The sequence below is a fragment of the Notechis scutatus genome, chromosome 2, assembly GCF_049901735.1.
Source record: "Notechis scutatus isolate UNSWTSFEM ecotype Mainland chromosome 2, rNotScu1.2, whole genome shotgun sequence".
In the NCBI taxonomy this organism is placed as follows: domain Eukaryota; kingdom Metazoa; phylum Chordata; class Lepidosauria; order Squamata; family Elapidae; genus Notechis; species Notechis scutatus.
In genome coordinates, this window is record NC_142010.1 from 153,715,736 (window position 1) to 153,727,992 (window position 12,257).

The following is a 12,257-nucleotide window of genomic DNA, read 5'->3' on the forward strand; positions in this document are numbered from 1 at the left end:
TCTCAGTATACATAAAAGAAAAGATACATTTGTCAAGAGTCGAGAATCATAAGATACGACACTTAATGGTAGTCATAGGGTACGATAAGCAATCAAATCATACTAGCAAACAGTCAATATAAATGGTAAGTATACAAGTGACAAAGTTACAGTCATACAGTCACAAGTGAGAGGGGATGGGTGATAAGGAGTGATGAGAAGATTAATAGTAATAGTAGTGCAGACTTTGCAGACTTTGTAAATAGTTGGACAGTGTTGAGGGAATTATTTGTTTAGCAGAGTGATGGCTTTCGGGGGGAAACTGTCCTTGTGTCTAGTTGTTCTGGTGCGCAGTGCTCTATAGCGTTGTTTTGAGGGAAGCAGTTTTAACAGTTTATCAAGGGTCTGTAAATATTTTCACAGCCCTCTTTTTGACTCGGGCAGTATACGGGTCCTTGATTGAAGGCAGGTTGGTAGTAATTGTTTTTTCTGCAGTCCTAATTATCCTCTGAAGTCTGTGTCTGTTCCGTTGGGTTGCAGAACCAAACCAGACAGTTATAGAGGTGCAGATGATAGACTCAATCATTCCTCTGAAGAACTGTATCAGCAGCTCCTTGGGCAGTTTGAGCTTTCTGAGTTGGCGCAGAAAGAACATTCTTTGTTGTGCTTTTTTGATGATGTTTTTGATGTTAGGTGTCCATTTTAGCTCTTGTGATATGATAGAACCTAGAAATTGTAAGGTTTCTACTGTTGATACTGTGTTGTCTAGTATTGTAAGAGGTGGTAGTATGGGAGGAGTTTCTTCTAAAGTCTACCACCATTTCTACGGTTTTGAGTGTGTTCAGTTCCAGATTGTTTGGTTACACCACGAGGCAAGTTGTACAATATCCTGTCTGTATGCAGATTCGTCGTTGTCTCGAATGAGACCAATCACTGTTGCATCATCTGCAAACTTCAGTATTTTAACAGATGGATCGTTTGAGATGCAGTCATTGGTATATAGGGAGAAAAAAGTGGAGAAAACACACAGTCTTGGGGGGCCCTGTGCTGATTGTACAGGTATCGGATGTGATTCTGCCTAGCTTCACCTGCTGCTTCCTGTCTGTTAGGAAGCTTATGATCCATTTACAAGTGTATTCAGGTACCGCTAGCTGGTTTAGTTTAGTTAGAAATGTGTCTGGAATGATGGTATTGAATGCTGATCTGAAGTCTACAAAGAGGACCCTTGCGTAGGTATTTGGAGATTCAAGGTGTTGTAGGATGTAATGCAGAGCCATATTAACAGCATCATCTGTCAATCTTATTTGCTTGGTATGCAAACTGCATGGGATCTAACAGCGGATCCATGAAGGTTTTCAGGTGGGACAGCACAAGCCTTTCAAAGATTTTCATAACTACAGATGTTAGAGCAACTGGTCTGTAGTCATTCGGTTTCTTGATGGAGGGCTTCTTTGGCACTGGGATGATAGTAGAGTGTTTGAAGCAGGAAGGAATATAGCACATCTCTTGTGATCTATTGAAGATTCGGGTGAAGATGGGGGCCAATTGGTCAGCACAGACTTTTAAGCAAGAAGGAGTTATCTTGTCTGGTCCTGGTGCTTTTCCTGACTTTTGTCTGTGTAATAGATTTTGCATTTCTTTTTCTGTGATCACCAGAGGTTGTAAATCCAATGGGTTGGGGCCAGTTGTAGGAGGCTTGGCTGTTGTTGGTGTGTTTGAGGTGACGGTTGTGGAGATAGGTACCCAGTTTCTCCAACAAATACGGCCTCCCCCAATAGGAAGTCCCAGCATGTTTTATAGGCATGAAATGAAATTAAGCCCCTCCCCCCAAATTAAGGCCTATATTAAAACATGCGAAATGGGGGGGAAATGGCAGGGGGGCTTGCTGTTAGGAAGTACTTTTGTTGCATACCCGGATATGGTGCTGCCTGCGTTGACCCTGATACAAAGTGCCCCACCAATGCCGAGGTCAACATCCAAGCCGTCGCCACCCGCCTGCCCGAAGATGCAAGGAGGGGGGGAATTAAGTCACCCCCGAAAATACGGCCTAGCCATTTTTTCAGGGCTCAAAAAAAAAAAGACCCGGCCTTATTATATGAGAAACACGGTAGCTGTAGTTTCCTTTCAAACCTGCAGTAAAACACATTCAGGTCATCTACTAGTTGCTGATTTCCTTCTGCCTGGGAAGGAGGTTTGCTGAAGCCAGTGACGTTTTTAAGAGTTTTCCACATGTTTGCTGGTTCATTTGTTGAGAACTGATTCCTTAACTTTTCAGAGTAGCTTCTTTTTGCTGCTCTGATCACTTTTGTTAATATGTTTCTGGCCTGATTGTATAGCATTCTGTCACCTTTTCTGTGGGCTTCCTCTTTGGAACAACATAGCTGCTTAAGTTTAGCTGTGAACCAAGGTTTATTGTTACTATATATTTGCAGGTTCCTTGTTGGTACACATAAGTCTTCGCAGAAGCTGACATATGATATTACAGTATCTGTGATCTCATCTAGGTCTGCAGGGGCATCTTCAAAAGCATTCCAGTCAATGCAATCAAGGCAGGCCTGGAGTTTCAGCTTTACCAATCCTCTCACAATCTCTGAATTCCTTTTTCTTAGTTTCCTGCTTCACAGAGAAGTAAAGTACCAAGTCCAGACCTTTAACCCATCTTAATCTCTGCCCCCACCTTCCTCTTAGAACTCTTTTAGTACATTGTAAGAGGTAGTACCTGATGACTATCCGTGTGGAAGATTTCTTTGATGGATTGCTTTGTATCCCATCTTTTTCTGTATAATTCAGGTTTCCCACAACAATAATCTTGAGGAGGAGGGTTGGGATGAGAGCACAACTGGTCTAATGTCACTCTGCCAGCTTCCATGCTCATAGAGCAGGGGTCTCAACCTTGGCAACTTTAAGACTTGTGGACTTCAACTCCCAGAGTTCCTCAGCCAGCAAAGCTGGCTGAGAACTCTGGGAATTGAAGTCCACAAGTCTTAAAGTTGCCAAGGTTGGAAGACCTGTCATAGAGGACTAAAATTCACAACCTCTTTATTTTCTGATTCAGATCCAAGAAGAACAAGGAAGACGACCTTGATGGAGGTATGCAAGCTCTCTTGCCAGATTGATAATAGCCTTGCTAGGCGGTCCAGACCAGGAAATCAACTCCACAGGAAGACTAAAACCAATTTTTAATTGAGATTGGCTATATTAGCAGAATCATGCCAGTCTGACTTTATTATGTTGCTCACTCCCTCTTACAGTTGAATGAATTAGGAGAAGCCTGAGTCACTTCCAAATGTTATCTGGTTGTTGTGGATTTCAAATAGGTTTTACCTTTCTCACTTTGGCAATGGAGCTTGTATGACTTAGTCAAGATCATCTTCCTGATTTTCTACAAAGCCTTAACCAAACTGGCTTGTAGCAACCATATGTCATCACAGCTTGTCCTCCATGCTTCTCTTCCTTGATTTAGATTTGCTCCCACCTGGTGTCTGCAACCTTCTGAATCCTTCAACCATTTACGCCAACAATGAGATTTCACTGAAAACCATCGGCGTCTACGGCTTTGATTATGACTACACCCTGGCATTGTACTCCCCTGCACTCCACTCCCGCATCTACAACACTGCTAGGGACATCCTAGTGGAGCAATATAAGGTACAACCTGACCTGGGGTTGTTTTCTTCTTGTTGACAAAATATCAAAGCAGTTAGGATTCTGGTGTCCTTGGCTTAGTAATTGGACAAATGGGAAGCAACTTTTTAACAAAGTTTTTAACTCAGTTTTAGAAGCATTATATTTATATAATTATAATTATAAAAATTATATGTAATATTAATATAACAATAACAAGTATCTAGATCAGGGGTGGGCAAACTTTTTGGCTCGGGGGCCTCATTGACTTTTAAAATTTGACAGGCGGGCCGGGTCAGCACAAGATACAATACATATAAAAAACTGCAAAATCTCCGCAAAATCAAGTCACTGCGCCTAATGCGCTACCTGGTGTCGAAATGCCTGTCATTACAAGTCAAAATCAAATGAATGCAATCATTCAATCATTCACATCAAACCTTAATTCTGTACCAATCTTCGGCGGGCCGGATTAAAAAGACCAACGGGCCGGATGTGGCCCGCAGGCCGTAGTTTGCCCACCCCTGATCTAGATTATACAGTAATTATATAATAAGCTGCATGTTTTACAATAAATCCTACATAATAAAAATAAGTTAAAGCAAAAGAAAACCTCAACTAACTAGAATAAAAAAGGTGGTAATAAAAACAAATATAAGTAAAAAGGCTATTACATAACACCATACAAATAAATGAACGTAAATAGGGAAGAATCCATTTTTAATTAAAATATCAGGTTAATCAAGTTTCAGAATTATCCTACAGTTTTCAATTTCATTGCTACTATTCCATTTTTAGACAGTGAATATAACCTTAATATGTGGAATTGTACTGTCTGGTCTGGTCTTGTCTTTTCAAATATAACTAATTGAAAGGCTGACAATTGACAGTTTTCATTCATCCATAACATGAGCACTGAACTTCCTTTAAATTTATTAAATTTCCAGCATAAAAGGAAGACAATCAGCTGAGCTTCTTAATCACATGCAACATATCTGAAATTCCATAAAACTTGAAATGATTAATTGGGTTTTTGTGTGTATTGAGGTGGGTGGGCTTTGACAGCTGGCAACTGCCTCCATAAGTCCCTGCAGTTTTCTTGGCAAGATTTTGGAAGTGCCTTTGCCTTGACTTCTTCCTAAGACTGAGAGAGAGGTACTAGTCCAAGATCAAGGCTTGTAATAAGGCTAGACTCACAGTCTCATGGTATCCAGCCTGGTGCTTCAAAGTGGCACTCTTAACTGGGTAGTATAGGATACTTCTAATTCTTTCTTGCATATTGTTCAAATTTCTTTCTATAAATGACAATTGCAGTAAGTGTTAAACTCATTAAAATCCTTCTTCAGTATGCTCAATGCTTCTAGGGCTGTGGAGGGATCAAGAGCAAACAATAAAGACAGCAAGCAATATATAGGTAATCCCTACAGTGCCTGTTGTCTTGGTTAAGTAAAAATTGTGATTCATTAAGCGAGCACCTCCTCGGAACTTCCTGCCAGTGGAGATTCTGGTAGGAAATTGCAAGTTCCAACTGGCTTGCAAGCAGGTTAAGCAGACAAGTAAGTGTTTGTAGCTGGGTGGGAGAGAGAGCAAGGAGTTAGCACATGGTGTGAAGGTATGGCATGAGCTCCTGCCAATTGGGAGAGAGTGCTGGGGAGGTTGAGGTGATGCAGCAAAAGTGCAGAGGGACTTGGGGGAGGGTGAGTGGGTGGGGAGACCATCCATACATGCAAGCCAGTTGCTAAATGCCAGTTCATGATCACAGGATCGCATGGATGCTGGGAATGCTGGAACCAGATGTAACCAATTGCGTTCTCTTCGCTGATGATGTAAAGCTGTTCAATACCACAGACAATACTGCTACCCTACAAAAAGACCTCGACTATGTATCTGAATGGTCAAACAAATGGCAACTTCAAATCTCAACAAATAAATGCTCTGTCCTACATATTGGCAAAAAAAATCAGAAAATAAAATACAAGCTGAATAGTCAAGATCTTGTTGATGACCCAAGCTCTGTAAAGGACCTTGGAATACTCACCTCTAATGATCTGAGTGCTAGAGCCCACTGCAACTACATAGCCAAAAAGGCATTAAGAGTTGTTAACCTAATCCTACGTAGCTTTTTCTCTGGTAATATCACACTACTAACTAGAGCATACAAAACATTTGCTAGACCAATACTCGAATACAGTTCATCAGTCTGGAACCCACATTACATATCTGATATTAGCACAATTGAGAAAGTCCAGAAATATTTCACAAGAAGAGTTCTCCACCCCTCTACTCGTTGTAGAATACCTTATGCCACCAGACTTGAAATTCTAGAACTAGAAAACCTTGAATTACGCCGTCTTCGGTCTGATTTAAGCATGGTATATAAAATTATACATTGCAATGTCCTACCTGTCAATGAATACTTCAGCTTCAACCATAACAACACAAGAGCACACAATAGATACAAACTCAAAGTTAACCGCACCAAACTTGATTGCAGGAAATACGACTTCAGCAATAGAGTGGTCAATGTCTGGAATACTCTACCCGACTCTGTAGTTTCTTCCCAAACCCCAAAAACTTTAACCTTAGACTGTCTACTATTGACCTCACCCCTTTCCTAAGAGGTCTGTAGGGGCGTGCATAAGCGCACCAACGTGCCTACCGTCCCTGTCCTATTGTTTCTCTTATTCTTCTTTTATTTTTCTTATATGTACCCATTTCATGTATTCACAACTATGTATACACTTATACTTATTATCTTGTAAACAATTGGCAAATCAAATAAATAAATAAATAAATAAAACCATTACTCATTCAGTGCTGTCGCAACTTTGGTCACTGAACAAGTGATTGTTAATCCAGAACTACCTGTAGTTGTACTTGTTGGCATTTAGCCATTATAGGCAAATTATATTCCTTTTGTAAAATCTCAGACGTTTATTACTCCTGAGATTACAGCTGATGAAGAGTAATACTGTTTTTAAAACCACATTTTCCAAATAAGACAACTACTAGCCAGTTTCACATAAGAATTGCTTAAAGAATTCCTTTCTTGTAGAAGCAAAAATAAAATGATAAAGTTTTGCACAGTGGAACTCAAATATGTGTAATTATCTTCAATGCTAAGAAAATGACCAGATTCTTACTATAAGTAGAACTAAGAACTATACTGAATGAGAGCTCTCAAATTGAGCTTACTGGCAAATAGTCATTACCGTTCTCCTTGCGCTAGTAAATAAAGTTAGAAAGTATGTAAAGGAAAGTAGCTTGAATACATTAGGGCCCGGACAGACGTGATAGAAGAGACCAATATTTACATGTCCACATGTAAACTGGTCATTTGTGTTTTAATGTTCTGGTTTTTATGTCAAAAAGAATGTTCAGATAAATGAGAAGCTGAATCAGCTGGGATTTTTGACTATGCTTAAAGGGGCTTTTCCTACTTAAATGTACAGTACTTCTTCCATGTCCTTTACAGTGAGAGAAGAGATCCCAAATGGTTGCCTCTTTGTTGCCTTGCTTGATTCTTTATGCATATTCTCAATTTCCCTATCACTCTCTTCATGGTTTGATTTTGAAAGCCAGCGATTATATGCCTGATAAAACTGTATCCAATGATTCCAAGCAGTTTACTATGTCAATTTCAAGAAAGATGGTTAACTTAAATTCCTTAGAAGATTGCACATGGTGACATACTTCTCTTTGTTTTATCACATCAGTATCCAAAGGGCATCCTGAAGTATGAATATTGGCCTAACTTTGCTGTTCGGGGCTTACATTATGACATTGCAAAGGTGAGAGAGAGTTTGTCATTTATGTTTCTGGGGGGGTTAGCAAATTTGTCTAGAGGGTCGGAGGTCTGTGTGTGGTTGCTTGCTTTTTCTATGAACTCCCCAGAAACCTTTAATTCGAGGGTCCAAAATGGCAGACTATCAGAGGTGGAGGGGTTGGGAATCACCCTGTGAACCAATAGGAAGGAATAAATTCATGAAGCTCAAATCTGGTGCAGATTTATTTCCTGGAATAAGGTGGTCAGAGGATCTTACATTCTATAGTACTTTGGAGGCTGTTTGCACAAATGTAAGAATATTCAAAATATCCAACCCAAGTGCCACAGGATTACAGTCTTAAGTCATGTAAATATTACTGCCTTTATTATCCAGGAGCTACTTTTCTGAATAACTGATATGTAAGTCATCTGTTGAGGGACCCACGTAAGCTTAGGACAGAAAAGTAATGTTCCCCTTTTTTTTCTTTGTGGCTGCCAGTATAGAACCCAAGGGACAATATTGTTGAATGTGAGCTAATCACCTGAAAACATTTAGAAAATATATTTGCAAGGTTTAGCAATCCTAAGGTTTCTGTGTAGCTACTTACTCCACTTTTCCCTGTCCCCTCTAGGGCCTGCTCATGAAGATAGATGCATTCCACTATATTCAGTTGGGTACTGTGTATCGGTAGGTATTCATCATGTTGTTTTCCAAATGGCTGGGCTGGCCAAGTTCAGACCCTACCCTAGCTTCTGGCTATTCATGATTTGCAAATTTACAATTGGCCTTGGGAAATGCTTATGTTTCTTCCTTGCCTGGCTTACACTGAGAGTATTTAGCAGTAATAAATACCTGATCTCAACCATTGTCAAACAAGGCAAGGGAAAGAAGAATTTCCTGTTCTGCATGAAGTGGGCTAGAAGCATTCATGTAATGTTCTGGCTTCTAATTTTCAAACTGATTGGCCTAATGACAACATGTTGGATCAGAATTGAACTTAACTGTTATATGTCTGCATTGGAGAGTATTTTATTATGCCTGTGAAAGTTCTTGTCCTTCTATAGCTCACACTTCATTTCATGCGACCCAAGAATTATACTGAGTTGCAAAATGTCTGATGCCTGCTGTAATACTGTCACAAGAATATTTTAATAAGATATTGTTATGTTCTAACTCAGTGTCTCTCAGCCTTGGCAGCTTGAAAATGTGTGGACTTCAATTCCCAGAATTCTGGCTCGGGAATTCTGGGAGTTAAAAATCCACGCATTTTCAAGCTGTCAAGATTGAGAAACACTGATCTAACTGTTAAAAATATTCCGTTATTGTAATTCTAAGCAACTCTGTCCTCTTTTGTAAAATCTTGTGCAGAGGCTTGAAACCTGTTCCAGATGATGAGGTTCTGGAGATGTATGATGGCACCCATCATATTCCTTTGCACCAAGCCAGTGGCTTCTATGGAAAGGTAAAATTCCCAGAGCTGTCTAAAAGTGTTAGTCTCATGCTGAGTTTCCGTTCCCAGACAAGCCGTGTGATTGGATGATAGCTGGGCTGATTGTCTTTATTTAATCTGAATACTAGTAGTGTGCATGAAATGGGGAAAATATTCTTTTGAATCAGAGCAATCTGTTCTAGAAATCTGAATTGCTTATAGTTAGGCAGAGCCAAACCTAGAATATTTGGATTGATCCAGATATTGAATGTAAGATGAAGCAAGTGAGTCAAAGCTGTTGTGCCTTACCCCTTCTTTTCTTTTTTTTCCCATCAGTAGCTCTCAGCACAACAGACCTCAACACACTTACTCTTTTCTGAATTTTGGTAATATCACTGCAATTTTAATGTCAATTCCCTTTCTTTTTTATAATATTTTAATTAAAAAGTAAAAAAACTGTTACAAACTATAAAAAAAGAAAAAATAGTGCAGAAAAAAATAGAAAAGGAAGAAAAGAAGAGTATTGTTAAGAAAAAGAAAACAATAAACAAATTTAATAAATTAAAAAACAACATCTTATTTGTATACCCAGTACAGCATTTTTTCCATATCGTTCTTGTAGACTGTCATTTTAAAATCCACTTTCAGATTAGTCTTATCCTGTCCAATAAAACTTGTTCTTTGATAACATCTCTCAACAAAGTCTTATCTATAGAAGCAAACATTCTTAAAATTATATTCATGTTCCATTGTTCCAAAATATCCTCCAATATGTCTAATGTTAAGGTATTTTGCTCCATTCTGTATTAGTAAATCAAATTTAAATGTTCTTCTCCTTTAATTGTAATCTTTAGTTCCTTTTGATTCCTTCTAGTGTCCAATTTTTAAAGTTTTTTTTAAAATTCAAAACAAAAGCATTTTTGCATGGGAAGGATTCTTTATAATTAATTCCAAAATCTTATTTCAACTAATTTAGACCCTAAGTTCTTTTCTAACTTCTAAAAAAAGTTTAAAAACACCTTCCTGTGCCAATCCCGGCCAAAGAACTATTCTGTTTTTTTTTTTTATTACTTTTTGTTAATTCCAAAATAATTTTAAGTTCTTAAATTTAAACTTATTTTGCTAAGTTTGAGGGAAACTCACTTGGTTCCATAAAACCTATGGATCTAATGATTTCTAACAGGCAAAAAGTATTATGATTAGAAAAGGAAGTATGCAAATCTAGTGTCCTTCAAAAGGTGCTGACGGTGGTTTAAGTGAAGTTGGTTTTTCCTCATCCCCCAAAGCTCTGAACCACAGTTTTGTGGCCTCCTCCCAAGGAGCAACTGTCTGGAGCATTTGTGGGCAATCTTAAGTCCTCCCATTTTCTGGGGAGGAATTGCCAAAAACGGGCCTACACACAGTTCTTCATTTCACCATGATTATCAGCTCTGCTTTTAACTTAGCTGTTTTCAGTTCTCATTTATTCTATGCAAGTTGCTAGTCACTTTCCTTCTTAATAACCTATATCTAATCTCTCTCTCTCTCTGCACTTTCCATCTAATCTATCTTTGTCCAAATTCCAGATTGTTTCGGAACAATCTGAATGTTGACTTTCTTAATTCTGCTTTTTGGAGGTTAATGATGTGTATGTGTTTTTGCTAAAAAGTCAGAGGGGTTGAACTGAGTAATCATTAATTTCTACATAAATTCTTCAGACTAAATGAATGAAGATCAGACTAACACTAAATGAATGAAGACCAGAAGGCATTCTAGTCTTTTCTTACTTTAAAAAGGAAGGGCCTAGTGGTCTAATAATAATTTGTAATCCTTGCCTTCTTTCTCTTTTCCTTCCAGGGCCCTGCTGTTAAACAATTTATGGACATCTTCTCTCTGCCAGAAATGACACTCCTGGCTGTAGCCAATGACTTTTTCATCAGCAATGATATTGATTATGACCCCATCCATCTCTACAAAGATGTTACGGTATGTTCTTATTCCCCCTTGGCAAACTTCTCCCTTTTCACTCTTGTTTGTCTAGGAGAACTTCTGTGTTGAAAGTTAGGAGGAGGAGGAAGTCTGTTGGCTGGTAGTTGTGTATTTTCTTCCCAGTTCTGAATGTGGGTGGAAGTCTGGCAATTATTTCTGGGAGGTTTTGCAGGACATAGCGTCCTGTGTGATTTGTCCTACAGCAAAATGACAAGATTTTAGGGTCTGGAGTTCTAAAGACCTGCATTAGCTCTGTTGGTTCCCGATTCTGTTTTTAAGTAGAGCTTTATTCTAGAAGGTTGTGACGTATCTCACCAGAAAGGAACAGGCTGTCCTGAGCTAGAGGAGGACTTGGGACGTGCTGCCTCTGAAGCTGCCAGGAAGGCTTATCTGTAAACCCAACTGCTCCAAGGCGCACGTATTGAGGGCCCCTCAGCTTATGTTTTCAGCATGTTGGTTTTTTTTTTTTAAGTTAGAGACTGGAAAAACCATCTGTTCTGGCGGAGGCAAGAGGTCAGAATTGGCACTCTTGTAAACAATGTTGATCCATTATTTTCTGCTCCTGCCCTTTTCTTCAGCTCTCTCTCCCACCTGCAAAAGAACCTTAGTCTACCACCAGAGAAATGTGAATTGGCACTTCTGAAGTTTAACATTGAGAGGTTATCATTTAACCTGTGTGTGTGAGGGGGTGGGGGGAGAAACAAGATCAGGTTACATGCAGTGCTTGAACAGTTTAAGGAGAGAGAGAACAGGGTCAACAGGAGCAGATGTCCTGTTCTACTGTGTGTGTGTGTGTGTGTGTGTGTGTGTGTGTGTGTGTGTGTGTGTGTGTTGGTAGCCTCACTTATTCTCCACCAACCCCAAACCAGACTGAAAATTTAACATCATATACTTTGAAAGGAATTGAGGAAGGAATAAACAATAATGAGGGAGAGAGGAAATGGAGACAACTGAACCAGATAAGATTTTCTGCATTTTAAACATATCTAGAGACATGGCCTTTTCTTTTTTCAACAAATAAAGAATTTTGCTGCAACTTCAAGATTAAAATCCGACTTCTTAATCATTACAGGGCTAATGCAAGAAAACAAATTTGGCTAAACTCTATAATGCCTTTTTTCCTACATATTTTTAAATGATTAGAAACAGCCTTGTAGGTTTTTTCAGATCAAATGATCCTTTCTCAGTTGTCCCACAGGCTGCTATTTGCATATGTGCAAAACATACAAATACAAGTTGCTTAATGTTTTGTTCCACAAGGACACACGAAGGTTTCTTTTCCAAGCCTTTTGCTTTCAGTTATTTCTCAGGTTGTATTTGTCTGGATGTTTTGGTACTATTGTCATATTCTGATGTTGTTTTTAGTTTAGTTTAGTTTAGTTTATTGTCATTGCACCTCATACAACAAAATCAAACACCATCTTCATTGCAAATCATGACCAAGAAAATAAATACAAACACATATTCTTCACCCTCCACACATTGAACCG

The 12,257-nt window shown here is 38.9% G+C and overlaps 1 protein-coding gene across 3 annotated transcripts in view; it reads left to right on the forward strand.

Moving 5' to 3' along the window:
* The window catches only part of LOC113417686 (5'-nucleotidase domain-containing protein 2-like), a 52,004-nt gene that overhangs the window by 12,844 nt on the left and 26,903 nt on the right, over window positions 1-12,257 (forward strand). For all 3 annotated transcript variants that reach the window (XM_087956889.1, XM_026676181.2, XM_087956888.1), the window contains exons 2-6: window positions 3,443-3,627; window positions 7,320-7,394; window positions 8,002-8,057; window positions 8,739-8,832; window positions 10,636-10,764. In XM_087956889.1, coding sequence (XP_087813015.1) covers window positions 3,443-3,627; window positions 7,320-7,394; window positions 8,002-8,057; window positions 8,739-8,832; window positions 10,636-10,764 — 539 coding nt within the window. The remainder of the gene's footprint in view (window positions 1-3,442; window positions 3,628-7,319; window positions 7,395-8,001; window positions 8,058-8,738; window positions 8,833-10,635; window positions 10,765-12,257) is intronic.